We start from the raw sequence: 15264 nt of genomic DNA, 5'->3' as shown, positions 1-15264 counted from the left end.
TATTTTCCATGTATACTTTATGATGTAATTTTTCGATTTGATCAATAACGTAAACAAGCCAACGCTGTTTGGTTTTAGTAGCCAGTTAGTTCGATGCTATTTTGTGTGTATAAGACAAACGTCTACGAACTTCAAAAAATGATATGTAATCACAACAGCAAACTTCCATTCAGAAACGTTTGTAAGAGCCATGCTTGCGGAAGTTCTGCTTGACTCTCTTCATTACTGCTTTCTGGGTCTGATTCTGGCTCAAACTGATACGGCAATATTGACACCATTATTTACATTTGACCGCAGCACATGCAGCTGTCGCCCCGTGAAGGTGATGGGCGTGAAGTTTCCGGACAATGTGCAGTACGCAGTTTAGCCAATCACAACACACCGATCACAACTAACCAATCTGAGCCCATCGCCCGTTTCTGAGGGAGTGGTTTCAGAGAATCAGGAAGTCAACCGGTCGTTCAAATGACAGAGGAGAAAGAAGCTTACAATAAAGGTGAAATATATGAAAAATAAGGCGTTTTTTAACAAACGAAACACGAAGACATGTTATATTGCACCCCATAAACACAATCAAGCAAAGAAAAAAAGCAGTAAATCACCCCTTTAAGGCCATGGCCTGGTTGCAACAAACCCTGGCTACATGTTTGTGAGAAACAAATCCATCATTAAGACATTCTAACTTCAAACCATTGCTTTTGGCCAAAAAATTACTCCATAATCCATAATAACACTTCCTCCAGTGAGAAAGTCCATATGCATATTTCTCTTCTAATTCAACAGACAACTTTTTCACTGGAGAAAGCAATATTAAGGATAGAGAACTAGTCATTTGTAATTTGTTTATTACAAACACAGCTTTTGGCTTCACAATTCAGGGACTGGAGTCATGTCAATTACTTCTGGATTATTGTGATGTTTTTATCAGCTGTTTGGACTCTCATTCTGACGGCACCCATTCACTGCAGAGGATCCGTTGGTGAGCAAGTAATACATTTCTCCAAATCTGTTCCAAGAAACAAACTCATCTACATCTTTGATGGCCTGAAGGTGAGTAAATTTTAAGCAAATTTTTATTTTTGGGTGAACTATACCTAAGAAAAATCCAAAACTTATAAAACAAATTATTACTAATGGTTTCCTTAAAGGGGTCATCGGATACGACATGCATTTTTACAAGTTGTTTGAACTGAAATGTGTGTTGGCAGTGTGTGTACACAACCACCCTACGATGATAAATATCCACCCAGTGTTTTTTTGTAATCTCGTTAAATCATTTCCCCTTTCTCAAATCAAGCCATTCTCAGATGCTTGTCTGTGTGACGTCACACAGGCACAGGCCCCTCCCCTTAGACCCGCCCTGAGTGAGCTGTCATCAGACCTCCATTGTGTCGACTCCAGTGCAGGGGAAGACAAGATGTCTCAGATTAAGCGAGTGAGGTGTTTTGTTGTTGGATGTAATAATGAACATAACAGTCGACATAACTCCCGACATCTGAGCTGCTGAAAGCGCAGAGGATTACCTGTGTTTTTGAAGGCAATGTATCCTCTGATCTGCCTAAATGCATTTATGTTTGCGCAAATCATTCATGATCCAGCCTCACCTACAGACGAATTGAGTATAAGGTTCTTTTATGAATCTTTGCAAATCACTTTTCCTAATAACGTGCTAGTTAGCAAGTTCCGTGGCTAAAGTAAACAGTATCATGAGAATGGCTCGTCATCCCACGGAAGAGAGGGGCGGGGTCAGCAGAGCTCATTAGCATTTAAAGGTGTATGGACTAAAACGGCTTGCTGAAAACAGAGCTGATTTTGACAAGGTAAAAAGGTGTTGTTTTACACTACCATTGAGAAATTTGAACCAAAGTATGTTATAGACTTTTCATTGAGACCCTAAAGAATCATATCAACTTGTGGAAAATGGGCATCCGATGACCCCTTTTACTTAATGGGTTTGTTGCAACCAGCTGCAGGACTGTGAATATCTTAAGTCCTAAAGCACACAATCTACATACACTCATCTAACAGGAAGAATCTCTCAAATAGCCTGTTTTGCAAAGAGTTATTCATTTTGCATGCTTTCTGAAAGTATTATATGTTAATTTTAATAAATAATACTTCTGTTAATACTATTAAGCGCATGCATAAATATTTTGTGTATTCTCTGTACCTGAATCTCAGTCACTGCAAATTCAACCTGGAACAAAAGTACACTGCAGTGACCTGCAAGTCTGAGCTGCTGTACAAGTTTTCTTTCACCTGAAAAAACAACAGAAGTTAATAACCCTTATATACAACCTAAATTATTTTTAATATAAATATTTAATGTCTATTTTTAATTTAAATTATTTCATATTTAAAAGCAAATTTCAAAAGACTCACTTTTGTGCAATGTCTTCACAAAACACTCATTTATAGCGATCCCATTGATTTCTGTCTGTCGTCTCAGTTTTTTTTCCAGCTCTCTGACTTCTGTGATCAGCTTTGAAAGAGTGTGTTTTTGTGCTCCTCCTCTTTCCTCATAGACTGACTTTCTGAAAGAAAAATGTCATTAATTTTATCCAGTCTTCAAGCAAAACATTTTCTTTGCGAATATGCTTTTTTACGTCACAGAAATACAGTACGTTTTTTTTTTTTTTTTTTTTAGCTTTTGTCTGTTTTTGTCCAGTTTACGCTGCTAAATACACTAGAACAAAATCCATTGAAAGGTAGTCCATACTAACAGTTCCCGCTGTAGTCGATCTCCGTGCTCTATGAAAATGGACCGTAAAGTCTCCTCCTGTTCAGCCTCCAGCATTTCAATTTCCTGCTGGAGCATCTGGATCTCTTCCTCATATTTCTGCTCCATTATCTTCCTCAATCTACTAAGAAACAGTTTATGAAAAAATACATATATATAGAGAGAGATAAAGATAAAGAGATACACATATAAAAATAACTTCATTTTCTACATGATATACACAAACCTAGCCTAAATAATAAAAATTTGCATGCCAGTATTGTTTTAATATGATGCAAAGGTTCCAATTAATCAGCTCAAGTCAAAAACCTTAACTTTTTAACTTATCTAACCAATATATAACATTATAACATTTCAACAAAATATACAGCAAACTAATTTCACTGCATAACGTTACATCTGTCATTACACTCTGTAGGAGATTCATATCATAAACGCTTTAATAAATGATCACAAACCGACAGATTATCCTGTCCATATGACATTTTTAAACCTTTATATTACTTTATATAGTTTCATAACGATATTTTGAGTGTAAATAAGATGACAGGAGCTCGATTTAACGAATCAAATCATCAAGACAAAGTAAAAACAACTAAAGTTGTAATATGAATATGAATTTTATTTCTTATATGGATTTAATAATTTGTGTAGAATTTATATCAAGCTTAAAATGCAATGTTTAAAGGAATAAACTTACTTTAATGTTCTTCTGAAGGTAAACGCTGCGACTTTACGATTCTGACTGATTCAACTAAATCCCGCGGCAACACGGAACATACCACATGAGAACTGCAGGGGTGAACCATGTCCAAAAACACCCTAAAACATTTGAATGTTCATCTAAAAAACATTATTATGAAGTGAAGTGTTCATAAACACATTGATATCTGCGTATAATTATGATCGCGTATGGGAGAAATTTAAAAGTTGTCTAATATCGCTTTCTTTATTCCGTGAGTATGTTTTGTCGATGGAACTTTCCATAGCGTTGCGTTACATTCGCAAGCGGAACCACAAACACGGCCATGTTGTCACAGCGGAACAGTTACAGTGTAACATCTGTATGTACATGTGATTCTTTGGCATGATCGTAAGTCTGTTTTGAGTTTATGATTGATAATATCTTTATTCTGCCTCATGGAATATTTTTTAACTATGATATTTTAAAGTATTACTCAAAAGTATTGAGAATTAGGATCATACAGTATGTACTTTTGTAATAATCCTATGTTCACGAGTCTCATGTTTTTAAACATACAATTTACAGAATTTGATACTTGTTGTATGTCTTTTGTTGTAAAGTTTTCTATTTTAATGAAAGAATTGGTGCTTTCATTTGTGTACAAGGCAAATAATGATACGTACAGTACTGCATAATCCTACAATTATATATATTTTTTTTTAAATTCATGATAATTTAATAATTATAATTATTGTAATCATGTGGTGCTCCATTGAGCAACAATCTTGTCTGCATATTTGAGTTTTTCCCACACAATAGTTATAATGTTGAGTCCATCTTTTTTCACTGTCAGGTCTCAGTTAGGTTCTGCAATACTATGATTTTATTTTTTTATGCCTGTCTATATGACTTCTGTGTGGTTCATTATGTGTGTTTTGATGGTACACAGAAAGGGTTGGTTGTATGAAATCTGGCCATGAAACGGTTGTACATCGGTGGTCTCGGTCACGCAGTGTCTGAGAAAGACCTCAAAGACAGATTTGGAAAATTTGGGGATGTGTCAGATGTGGAAATCATAACAAGGAAAGATGAGAATGGTGAGAACTCTAGCCTATAAAAACCAGAAAGAAAGAAAAAAATCTGACTATTAAATGCAACAGAGTTTAATGTAATATTTCTATTACATTAACTGGGTATCTGTTCAATATTATTTACATATGCATAATATCTTTGTCATCTATTTGCAGGAGCTCCTCTGAAAACATTTGGCTACATCAACATAAACATGACAGATGCTGAATACAAAAGATGTACGTATAGTTATTTAATAAATTCTTTCTTGCTTTCTTTGTCATGAAGTAAATCAATCTGCACATTCGCTTTTTTTATACAGGTGTAGGCATCTTAAATAAATCCACATGGAAAGGTGGAACCTTGCTTATTCAGTTGGCAAAAGAAAGCTTTCTACATAGGTAAAAACTTTCTTCAACCAATAAATATTGGTTAAACTGTTTGTTACTATATATACTCATTCTGTATGGTTTTGTTTTTTCAGACTTGCTGAGGAACGACAGCAAATTGTTGAAAAGGCCAATACACCAAAGATCATCCCTCAGGAGAAATTAGTGGATTCGTTTAAAGCGGCCGGCGTTGAGAATTTCCACATGAAAGCTGCTGTTCCTGGAACTGAAATTCCCGGCCATAACGTCTGTGTGATTTTCTTTTGCTAATAACTTTTGTCCAGATGTAAAAATGGCCCAGATGCTGATTTAACATTGGTTTTGTGTTTATCCACTCTTCCAGAATTGGGTCGTGAGTAAATTTGGGAGGGTACTTCCTGTCGTGAATCTGAAGAGTAAAGGAAAGAACAAGATATCCTTTTCCATCTTACAATTCTAGGAAGATATAGCTACTTAAAAGCATTGACACAGATATGCTTGCAAGCATTATGTTCATAATCTAAAACTAGTAGATGCATTTTTCAAACTACATTTTTATCTGTCATCTTCACTCTTTCTTGTCTGTTGACATTGGCTTTTTGTAGTGAAGTGCCATCTTTAAAAAAAAAAAAAATTATATCTGGGATCATTATGAAGAGCAGAATCGTCATACTTTCAATGTAATTCACTATCTAACCTTAACTCTTGAATACGTCTTTAAGTATGATCCATCCAAACACTGCCACAACATCAAGAGACTGGAGACTGCGGATGACGTCACATCAGTGTCCAAGCTGACATGGGAGATTAAAGGTGGAGACGATGAAATCAGTAAGAAAAGGCGAGGAGAGTTTCCAAAGCAGAAACCGTGTCCCAAAAGGTCCAAAATAGACTTGAGTTTGTTTCTTAGTAATTTGGCTCAGAGAAATGGACTTAATGCGGCTGCCACTGGAAACAAAAACAAAGTGGCGATCCAACAAAATGGACTCTCCGCTGTAAAGACAGGGAAACAAAAATCTGTTCGTGTTTTTGTTAACGACTCTGACTCTGAAGATGAAATCAGAATGTTGGTTGCTCAAGAACATTTGAGGAACCCTAAACAAACCTCAACAGAGGATGACGACGGCAACCTGGAGGTGGTGGGAGATGATTTTGTTGTCAAGTCTAATGTTTTCTGGGGTGGAGTGGAACAAGATGACGTGAAAATGTCCTTACTAACTTCATCAAAAGACGACGAGGAATATGATTCTGCAGACACTGATGAAATATTCACTCGGAGAAAGACCCAAAAAACACAAGTTGAATCTGCACCAGTTACTCAAGATTCCTCAACAAAATCCAGTAAAAACGAGTCTTCATCTGAATCTGATGATGGTAGCAATGAGGCATCTGATGACGATGGTGTTAGTGTAGATTCTGATTATGAAGCCATGATGGGGAACTGCTACCGTTTAGATCTTTCCCTAGCAGACCTGGAGCAGCTAGCTAAAAAAGCGGAGGTGATTTCAGATGATGAAAGTGTAGATGAACCCGTAGATGAACCCAAAGATGAACCCAAGACCCCAAATGCACCACTCAAGAAAACAGGCAATAATCCAGAAGATATTCTCGCTTCTCTTCTGGGAGACGACACCCCTGAGAAAGAAATTAAGAAGAAGAATCAGGTAAACACTTTATCTCTTCCTGCTTTCATTGGAACGAAGGATCTCTTTGGAGGTCCAGAGCCCAGCCTGAAAAGAGTCGCCCAAAATATAGACTGTGAATCTCCTAAAAGACTCAAACAAGACCTGAAATTGAAAGAACAAAGGATCTCAGAAGATATAAGTCAACCGCAGTCTTCAAACCGTCTATCTCAACAGAAATTAGCCACTTTAAATATACAAACAGCCTCAAAAAAACTCGAGAATGAAGCGTCCACCTCAGAAGATGATTCTTCTAGTGAAGAATCAGAAAGCAGTGGTAATGAAGATGTCTTCACTTCTAAAACATCTTCAGCGTCACAATCGGTAAGAACCATCCCTGAAACCAAACTAAAGACTGTTAGCTCTAATAACTCAAACACCCCAAACAAACCCAATCAGATGAAGACCTCCAGATCCTCCAGCAGTGACTCTTCTAGTGAAGAATCAGAAAGCAGCGAGGAAGAAGATAATGCTAAAGTCTCCACTTCTAAAACGTCTTTAGCAACAAAATTGGCAAGAACCATCCCAGAAACTGAACTAAACACTGTAAGCACTAGTAACTCAATCAAACCCAAGCAGACGAAGACCTCCAGACCCTCCAGCAGTGACTCTTCTAGTGAAGAATCAGAAAGCAGCGAGGAAGATGATAATGAAGACACTGCTGGTGTTTTGACTTCTAAAGCACCTTTAGTTGCACAATCTGTAAAAACCATCTCTAAAACTGAAATGAAGACTGCTAGCTCTAACAATTCAAAGACTCCGGTCAAACCCAAGCAGACGAAGACCTCCAGATCCTCCAGCAGTGACTCTTCTAGTGAAGAATCAGAAAGCAGCGAGGAAGAAGATACTGCTAAAGTCCTCACTTCTAAAACGTCTTTAGCAACAAAATTGGCAAGAGCCATCCCTGAAACCAAACTAAAAACTAGCAGGTCTAGTAACTCAATCAAACCCAAGCAGACTAAGTCCTCCAGTAGTGACTCTTCTAGTGAAGAATCAGAAACTAGTGATGATGAGAAGTCCAGAACTCAGACAAAAGATTATAAGCCTGTCAATTCGAAGAACGTTCAGGAGAAAGTTGTTTCACATCAAACGGTTCTTCACTCAACTGTGATAGATGCTAAGAAACAACAGCAGGACAACCAGAAACGTCTTGCAGCACTGGAGCAACGACAGAAAGAAACCGAGCATCAGAGGAAACTCATTCAAGGAGCTCTTTCTAACATGGTGAGTAGAGGTAGTCCATAATACTTTGAAGCATTTTAAGTGAAGATGCACAATGAATCAGTAAATTATTGGTTATTGGTCGTTTTAAGGGATTTAATTTAATTTAATAGTATTAGTCGTATCATATATTTTATTTTTCATGCTTGTTACCTCTGTCATCATCTAACTCTCAAAAAGTTAATCTATTGTATTGTACATTATAATGCTGTGATGCCTAAATTCATGTGCAGAATTTAAAATAAGTGATTTTTAAGTTTTATTTTTACTTATTCCGACAAAATGGTGTCAAATTCTAATATTGGCTATTTCTTATTTATTTATTCATAAATAAATTATAAAGAAAAATAGAAAAAAATCCTGCACGGTACTAAGGCTTGCAAAACTTTTTTGCAAAAGATTTTTCAGTCACATGACCTTCATCAGGTATACAAACATTTCAAGTTATGTAACAAAAACTTTGCTAATAAATCAAAAATACATATTTTAGTTTTGTAAACTTCATTATTTTACAGAATTTTTTTGTCCATGTTTGCCTTTGTATTTTTCATATGTTTTGATTATGTGAAGTTCATTGATTTATTGTACATAAATTAATTATACAATGATTATTGGCTTATCTGTAGTGGCCCAAATTTTAATATCATTGTGTCACTAATTTAAAGTCATAATTCACTTAAAATCTAATTTGTCTTGTATTGTTTTGAATATTTTAGTGTTACTCTAACATATTTTTCAGGACGCAGTGAAAGCGAACAAAAGCAAACACATAGTGTTTGATTCTGATGATGAAGAAGAGGATGAAACCAAAAGCAGACCAGAACAACCACCAACAAACTTGAAAAAAAGCCTCTTTGAGGACGATTCAGGATCTGATGAAGATCAACAAACGTCCATGTTGAAAGAAAAGGCAAATATGGACCAAGATTGGAATTGGAAGTTTATTTTCTTGAACACTTTGATTTGTTCTTCATGTTTCCATCATAATTCCGCAGAAGAACGACAAGCCAGGTGGCAGCAAGCTGTTTGACAGTGAAGATGAGGATGATGGTTCTGAGGACAATCGTTTCCAGATCAAGCCCCAGTTTGAGGGCAAAGCTGGACAGAAGGTTTGGATTGAGAGTCTTCATCAGGATGGAGAGATTGAGAGTTTGTTTGATTTCTCATTCATCGGTCTTCATCTTTATTTTAGCTCATGGAGCTGCAGGCCAAATTCGGAACCGATTCAAGATTCCAGGTCGATTCTAGATTTCTGGAAAGCGATGATGAGTCTGAAGATCAAGGTAATTTATTTAACTATGTTCTTGGGTTTGAATGTGTTTGAAAGAATTATTCACCTGTTTTTAATCTTTCAAATTTCAGATGAAGCAGCTCCAGAAAAAGATGCAGACAAACAACTTCTTGAGGAGAAAAAGAAAAGTCTAGACATCCTCCAGAGCATTTTAAACACCAACATACAGCCACAAAACACCAGAAAGGGCAAGATGTTCAAGTATGACTTCTTCAGATGTTCTTTGAGCGCGTTTTGTTTCACTTGTTTTTTTTTTTTTAAAGATTTATGTACCTTGTTTGGCTTTGCAGAGATGTTTCGAGCCTGCATTACGACCCAACACAAAAAGAACACACTGCTTTTGAGGCCAAGACAGAGGAACCGAAGAAAGAAAGGTATTGCATGAACTCATTTTTGGATATTAAGACTCATTGTGACTTAATTAAACATTTGTGTTTTTGTTGTTGGACAGCAAAGCGGCGAGACGGAAGAAACGCATAGAGGCTGAAAAACTTCCTGAAGTTTCTAAGGACATTTACTTTGACATCTCGGTGGATTTGAAGGAGGTCTTTGGGTTGTCTAAAGAAAACCAGGACGAGAAGGAAACGGTTTCATGGGATAAAGAGGAAGAAGATCCTGAAGATATAATGAAACACATGGAGGTTTCCTTCACTTCTAATGTTGAAGCAAAAGAAGAAACTTCAGGTGGATTCAAGTTCTCCTTCTTTAGTGAAGAGACAGCTGCGGAGACGCCCACCAAAACAGGTGCACTGATCATTTATGTCATTTATCATTGTAGTTAAATTATTGGGTGTATCCTTGCACTTTAAAATTGGTTTTCGCCATTGATTTGTCAAATGTTTTCATTTAGGATTTTAGTATGTTTATTTTATATATATATATATATATATATATATATACATACATACATACATACATACATATACAGTGGGTACGGAAAGTATTCAGACCCCCTTAAATTTTTCACTCTTTGTTATATTGCAGCCATTTGCTAAAATCATTTGTTCATTTTTTTTTTTTTGCTCATTAATGTACACACAGCACCCCATATTGACAGGAAAAACACATAATTGTTGACATTTTTGCAGATTTATTCAAAAAGAAAAACTGAAATATCACATGGTCCTAAGTATTCAGACCCTTTGCTCAGTATTTAGTAGAAGCACACTTTTGATCTAATACAGCCACGAGTCTTTTTGGGAAAGATGAAACAAGTTTTTCACACCTGGATTTGGGGATCCTCTGCCATTCCTCCTTGCAGATCCTCTCCAGTTCTGTCAGGTTGGATGGTAAACGTTGGTGGACAGCCATTTTTAGGTCTCTCCAGAGATGCTGAATTGGGTTTAAGTCAGGGCTCTGGCTGGGCCATTCAAGAACAGTCACGGAGTTGTTGTGAAGCCACTCTTTCATTATTTTAGCTGTGTGCTTAGGGTCATTGTCTTGTTGGAAGGTAAACCTTCTGCCCAGTCTGAGGTCCTGAGCACTCTGGAGAAGGTTTTCGTCCAGGATATCCCTGTACTTGGCTGCATTCATCTTTCCCTCGATTGCAACCAGTCGTCCTGTCCCTGCAGCTGAAAAACACCCCCACAGCATGATGCTGCCACCACCATGCTTCACTGTTGGGACTGTATTGGACAGGTGATGAGCAGTGCCTGGTTTTCTCCACACATACCGCTTAGAATTAAGGCCAAAAAGTTCTATCTTGGTCTCATCAGACCAGAGAATCTTATTCAGGTGTTTTTTAGCAAACTCCATGCGGGCTTTCATGTGTCTTGCACTGAGGAGAGGCTTCCGTCGGGCCACTCTGCCATAAAGCCCCGACTGGTGGAGGGCTGCAGTGATGGTTGACTTTCTACAACTTTCTCCCATCTCCCGACTGCATCTCTGGAGCTCAGCCACAGTGATCTTTGGGTTCTTCTTTACCTCTCTCACCAAGGCTCTTCTCCCCCGATAGCTCAGTTTGGCCGGACGGCCAGCTCTAGGAAGGGTTCTGGTCGTCCCAAAAGTCTTCCATTTAAGGATTATGGAGGCCACTGTGCTCTTAGGAACCTTAAGTGCAGCAGAAATTTTTTTGTAACCTTGGCCAGATCTGTGCCTTGCCACAATTCTGTCTCTGAGCTCTTCAGGCAGTTCCTTTGACCTCATGATTCTCATTTGCTCTGACATGCACTGTGAGCTGTAAGGTCTTATATAGACAGGTGTGTGGCTTTCCTAATCAAGTCCAATCAGTATAATCAAACACAGCTGGACTCAAATGAAGGTGTAGAACCATCTCAAGGATGATCAAAAGAAATGGACAGCACCTGAGTTAAATATGTGAGTGTCACAGCAAAGGGTCTGAATACTTAGGACCATGTGATATTTCAGTTTGTCTTTTTTAATAAATCTGCAAAAATGTCAACAATTCTGTGTTTTTCTGTCAATATGGGGTGCTGTGTGTACATTAATGACGAAAAAAAGAACTTAAATGATTTTAGCAAATGGCTGCAATATAACAAAGAGTGAAAAATTTAAGGGGGTCTGAATACTTTCCGTACCCACTGTATATATATATATATATATATATACACCTTGATGACTTCTGAAATCACTTTTACATTATACCACATATAACATGTTGGAGTATAAAACAGTATTTTTTATGAATTTTTTTGCCAATCAGACGAGTACAAAATAGAGACATTAAAAGGAGCCAAGTTCTCTTGGCAAGTGGACCCTCGTTTCCAGGACAGCAGTTCAGACGAGGAAGGAGTGGACGAGGTTGAGGAGGACCAATCCGCTTCCAGCAAAATCACAGAGTAATTATATTATCATTTAAACTATAATGTATTTATTAATCATTTACAATTTGTGCTTGGTACCACAAGGAACGTATCACTAGAAACACCAGCATATATTGAGTTTCCTTAAAAGATGGATCACAAAATTCGCTGATTAGTCAATATTGATGGAAAATAATTTAAATTTTAATATTTCTATATTTTACATAATTTAAACTTAAATGAAGTACACTGTAAAAAATATCTAATTTGTAAAGATTATGGGAGTATGTTTTACAAGAAAATATTTCATGTTTAATTCAATGTGTTACTTGCCATTTCTAATTTTTTGTGAAATTTATTAGCGATTTCTGGTTTATATCATTTCTACACCTTTTTTTTTTTCCTTCACTGTGCAAATATTGAAGATCTTACTCTCTTTCTAAGTCACTAATCAAATAACCAAACATGTTTTGCATATATCTATATACCAACAAAATGTTGTAAATCTGGTTTGGATTTTTTTTTGATTAAAGCTTCATTTTCTGCAGGGAACCGACAACATCGAAAAAGACCTTTTTCTTTTACTATCAAAATGACGAGCGCTTAAAAGGTGAGATTTAAATCATTCATCTTGACAAATTAAAACATTCATGATCAATTAAATATTATCACTAACAAAAGCCTGTGTGTGTGTGTGTATGAGGTTAAATTCAACTGGGATTTTAGGATTTTTTTCTATCATTGTACCTGTTGTGCTTTCAAACACTCTATGTACAAATGTCTTTTCTTCAGAGGGTCCAGGAATGTTTTGTAGAAGTGTAAAACTACAAGACCAGAGGGAAGCCTGGGAACAGAAGAGGACGTCGCTCAGAGAGGTACCACAGATCTCAAACTGATTCATATAGAAAAAGTATTAATAAAAATCATCATTTCACTTCAACCAAAGCTAAATGTTTCATTATCCCTCCAACATTAAAAATATATTAAGGAAACTTTAAATGCACATGACATGTAAATGCACTAATACTTTGTGCATATTATTAAAATACAACATTTTATGCTCTGTACCATTCCTTGAAACATATTGTGGATTCCTAGTTTAAAATATTTCAAAATGTTTATGTGACATTTAAAAGTACTGAAGTTTCGTTTGCATTTTTTATGACATGAATTACAGCTGTTTTCCCCCCAACAGGAGTGTCGCAAGAAACACAGAGATGCCAAAAGACGACAGAGGCCTTCGCTGAAGACCTAAACAATTTCAAGTATTCAAAGACATTTTTTACAGAGATGATGACCGGTTTTCAGAGAGATTTTTGCCTATTCTGTTTAATAGATGTAATTTATTATTCAAAATAACAGTATCTAATGCATATTCTCTTTGTATGATTAAAATGATTTGAGAGAATAAATGCTGGTTTGTACCACTAGAGGGTGGTGTGATAATACTTTCATGACTATTACAGCTGGCTTCAGTGTTTGTTTTCATTCCCCACTCACTTTCTCCAAACCACAGGATCAGCCCACAAAGTTGTTTTCTAGAAAACCTACTCTGTGCTTTTTAAAGCCACATTAAAGATAGTTTAGTACATACGTTCTGCACAGTAGATTGTGCAAATGCAAACGTTTTTTTGTTATTTGTTGTGATTCTTGCATGTAGTCACTTAGAAAAGACTACACAGTGTCGACAGCTACGAAGCCATCTTACATTTGGTGAAAAATGCATTTGTATGTGCAAAAGTGATTGTGAAAACTCTTCAACCTTGTCCTAGATACCATTTTGGCTAATGATAGTGATATTTGACCCATAGTGTTTATTCTTACCCTTATATGCAGGCTCAAGCAGTTTCCACTAACTAGTGCAAAAGGGTAACAGAAGCCTTTACTATTACTTTACTCTTGTGCAAACTTCCAAAAAATGCTTAAAGGTTTCAGGTTATTCATTAAGGTTTTGGATAACAGATATTTTTGTAATTTAAACTCATATTTTCACATAGAAATATGTCTAATATATTAAATACGTATCTTATATTGTAAGAATTTAAAAATTTGCATATGTTCAAGTAAAATAAAAATATATATATATATTTATATTGAGACTGCTCACTGCTAACTTTTTGGATTTATTGTAGTTCAAATTAATGTTTTGGAAAAACTAGCATGTTTCACTTAAATCGCAATTTTGTTTAAACTGTGAAATTTTCAAAAAGTCACACAAGCTCAGGCAAGTTGGCAGTGATCGTGTTTAACGTCAGCCAGTGCAAAGGCCAAGAATGAAATGTGCAATCACTCAAGGAGCAAAAAATCTTGCACTGTTATTTTCGTCTACTGATGAAACCCTTAATAAATCTACAGGAACCATTTGGCACCATTTCTGCCCAGCTTGTGTGTGTGTTTTCAAGAATATTGCACCATTGACTTTGTGTTTGATTGACGTGGTTTTGATCACTATAGGCAAAACAGCACGTATGTGGTTCTGAACTATAGTCATGAACACTGTGTTCTCCGCATAAACAGGACGCTGTGGTTTCCGATTTCACTGTGACATCACAGCTGGTGTCTATAGCTCGTGAAGGAATGAAGCAGCTGTCTTCATGTCTTATGTCTACAGTGACATAAGTCCCCCAAAACTGCCATTTTGTGTTACCAAGTCCTATTTTTGCCCATCAGCTTTGATCATTTTTATTGCTGGAACTTTCTAGATAAAATAGAAGGGGCTCTGTCATCATGTTAAGATGTTTTGAGAGATTTTTAGCATGTTGCTAAAGCTAGAATGTTAAATGTGGTAGTTAGCATGTCGCTAATGGGTTTTAAAAGAACCCACAAAATAAGTGTATTATTCTGGTTTCTAAGTATTGCTCAAGTTCATCCTTCAGTGTATGTTTGTGGGAGTTTTTACCTGCTTTGCTAAAAACGCAAGTGTAATCACGAGGTAAATTAATAACTCACCTCTCCTCAATAAAACATGACCTGAGGAATAATGTTCCTAGCACAAATGTACAAGATTCTTGAGTTGCCATGTGATTCTATGGAGATTAAGAAAGTTTTATGTTGTTCCTCGGGTTAGCATTTGGTGTCTTCATCTGTTAAAGCACCAGTAGTAGAGGTTTTTCTAAAGAGCTAGCAAATATTCCTTTGTGTAGGTTAAAAATGGTTATGTAAAACCCATTTTGGTTCTACTTAGCATTTATTTTCCAAAGCTGATCTCACATTTAGGCTTTGTGAGGCTAACTGCAATGCTAATGTGTGAATGGGGGATGGTAAGCCAAAAACAGTTCTTCATTCTCCATTTTAACAATAACTGAGCACAGTCTCCTTTCATTTTAAAGTCTCTTTCTTGTTTTTTCACCAGTTAACTTATGTTAGAAAAGATTAGCAAGCTGTTTGAAAGATATGAATGAACACTGGTTGCTTTTATGACAAAGGGAGGCTAATTTCTGAGCG

At 36.4% G+C, this 15264-nt stretch overlaps 2 protein-coding genes across 3 annotated transcripts in view; one reads left to right on the top strand and one right to left on the bottom strand.

Annotated features, from left to right (window-relative positions):
* cenpp (centromere protein P) overlaps positions 1–3599 on the bottom strand; it is a 69159-nt gene extending 65560 nt beyond the window's left edge. Inside the window, exons 1-4 of one of the 2 annotated variants that reach the window (XM_058759626.1) lie at positions 3441–3599; positions 2724–2864; positions 2383–2534; positions 2171–2259 (exon numbers count right to left, since the gene is read on the bottom strand). In XM_058759626.1, the coding sequence (XP_058615609.1) occupies positions 2171–2259; positions 2383–2534; positions 2724–2848 (366 nt within the window). In that variant the 5' untranslated portion in view covers positions 2849–2864; positions 3441–3599. The remainder of the gene's footprint in view (positions 1–2170; positions 2260–2382; positions 2535–2723; positions 2865–3440) is intronic. The other variant, XM_058759627.1, reaches the window with a different exon arrangement.
* A 111-nt stretch (positions 3600–3710) lies between these two features.
* nol8 (nucleolar protein 8) lies at positions 3711–13283 on the top strand. Its single transcript, XM_058759619.1, has 17 exons — positions 3711–3833; positions 4375–4522; positions 4673–4735; positions 4819–4897; positions 4981–5131; positions 5229–5297; positions 5578–7770; positions 8507–8677; positions 8763–8876; positions 8960–9050; positions 9130–9259; positions 9349–9432; positions 9510–9802; positions 11721–11856; positions 12369–12430; positions 12613–12695; positions 13016–13283. The coding sequence occupies exons 2-17, from the start codon at positions 4402–4404 to the stop codon at positions 13073–13075; spliced, it is 3900 nt and encodes a 1299-aa protein (XP_058615602.1). The 5' UTR covers positions 3711–3833; positions 4375–4401; the 3' UTR covers positions 13076–13283.
* Positions 13284–15264: the final 1981 nt, after the last annotated feature.

The sequence above is a fragment of the Onychostoma macrolepis genome, chromosome 22 (genome assembly GCF_012432095.1).
Source record: "Onychostoma macrolepis isolate SWU-2019 chromosome 22, ASM1243209v1, whole genome shotgun sequence".
In the NCBI taxonomy this organism is placed as follows: Eukaryota; Metazoa; Chordata; class Actinopteri; order Cypriniformes; family Cyprinidae; genus Onychostoma; species Onychostoma macrolepis.
Note: the sequence above shows the minus strand (reverse complement) of the source record. Positions and strands in the feature narration are given on the sequence as shown.

Coding starts and splice junctions, on each gene's coding strand:
- nol8 (XM_058759619.1), top strand. CDS start 4,402: ATGAAACGGTTGTACATCGGTGGTCTCGGTCACGCAGTGTCTGAGAAA. Junction 5,298..5,577: donor AGAGTAAAGGAAAGAACAAG/ATATCCTTTTCC, acceptor ACTCTTGAATAC/GTCTTTAAGTATGATCCATC. Junction 12,696..13,015: donor AGAGGACGTCGCTCAGAGAG/GTACCACAGATC, acceptor TCCCCCCAACAG/GAGTGTCGCAAGAAACACAG.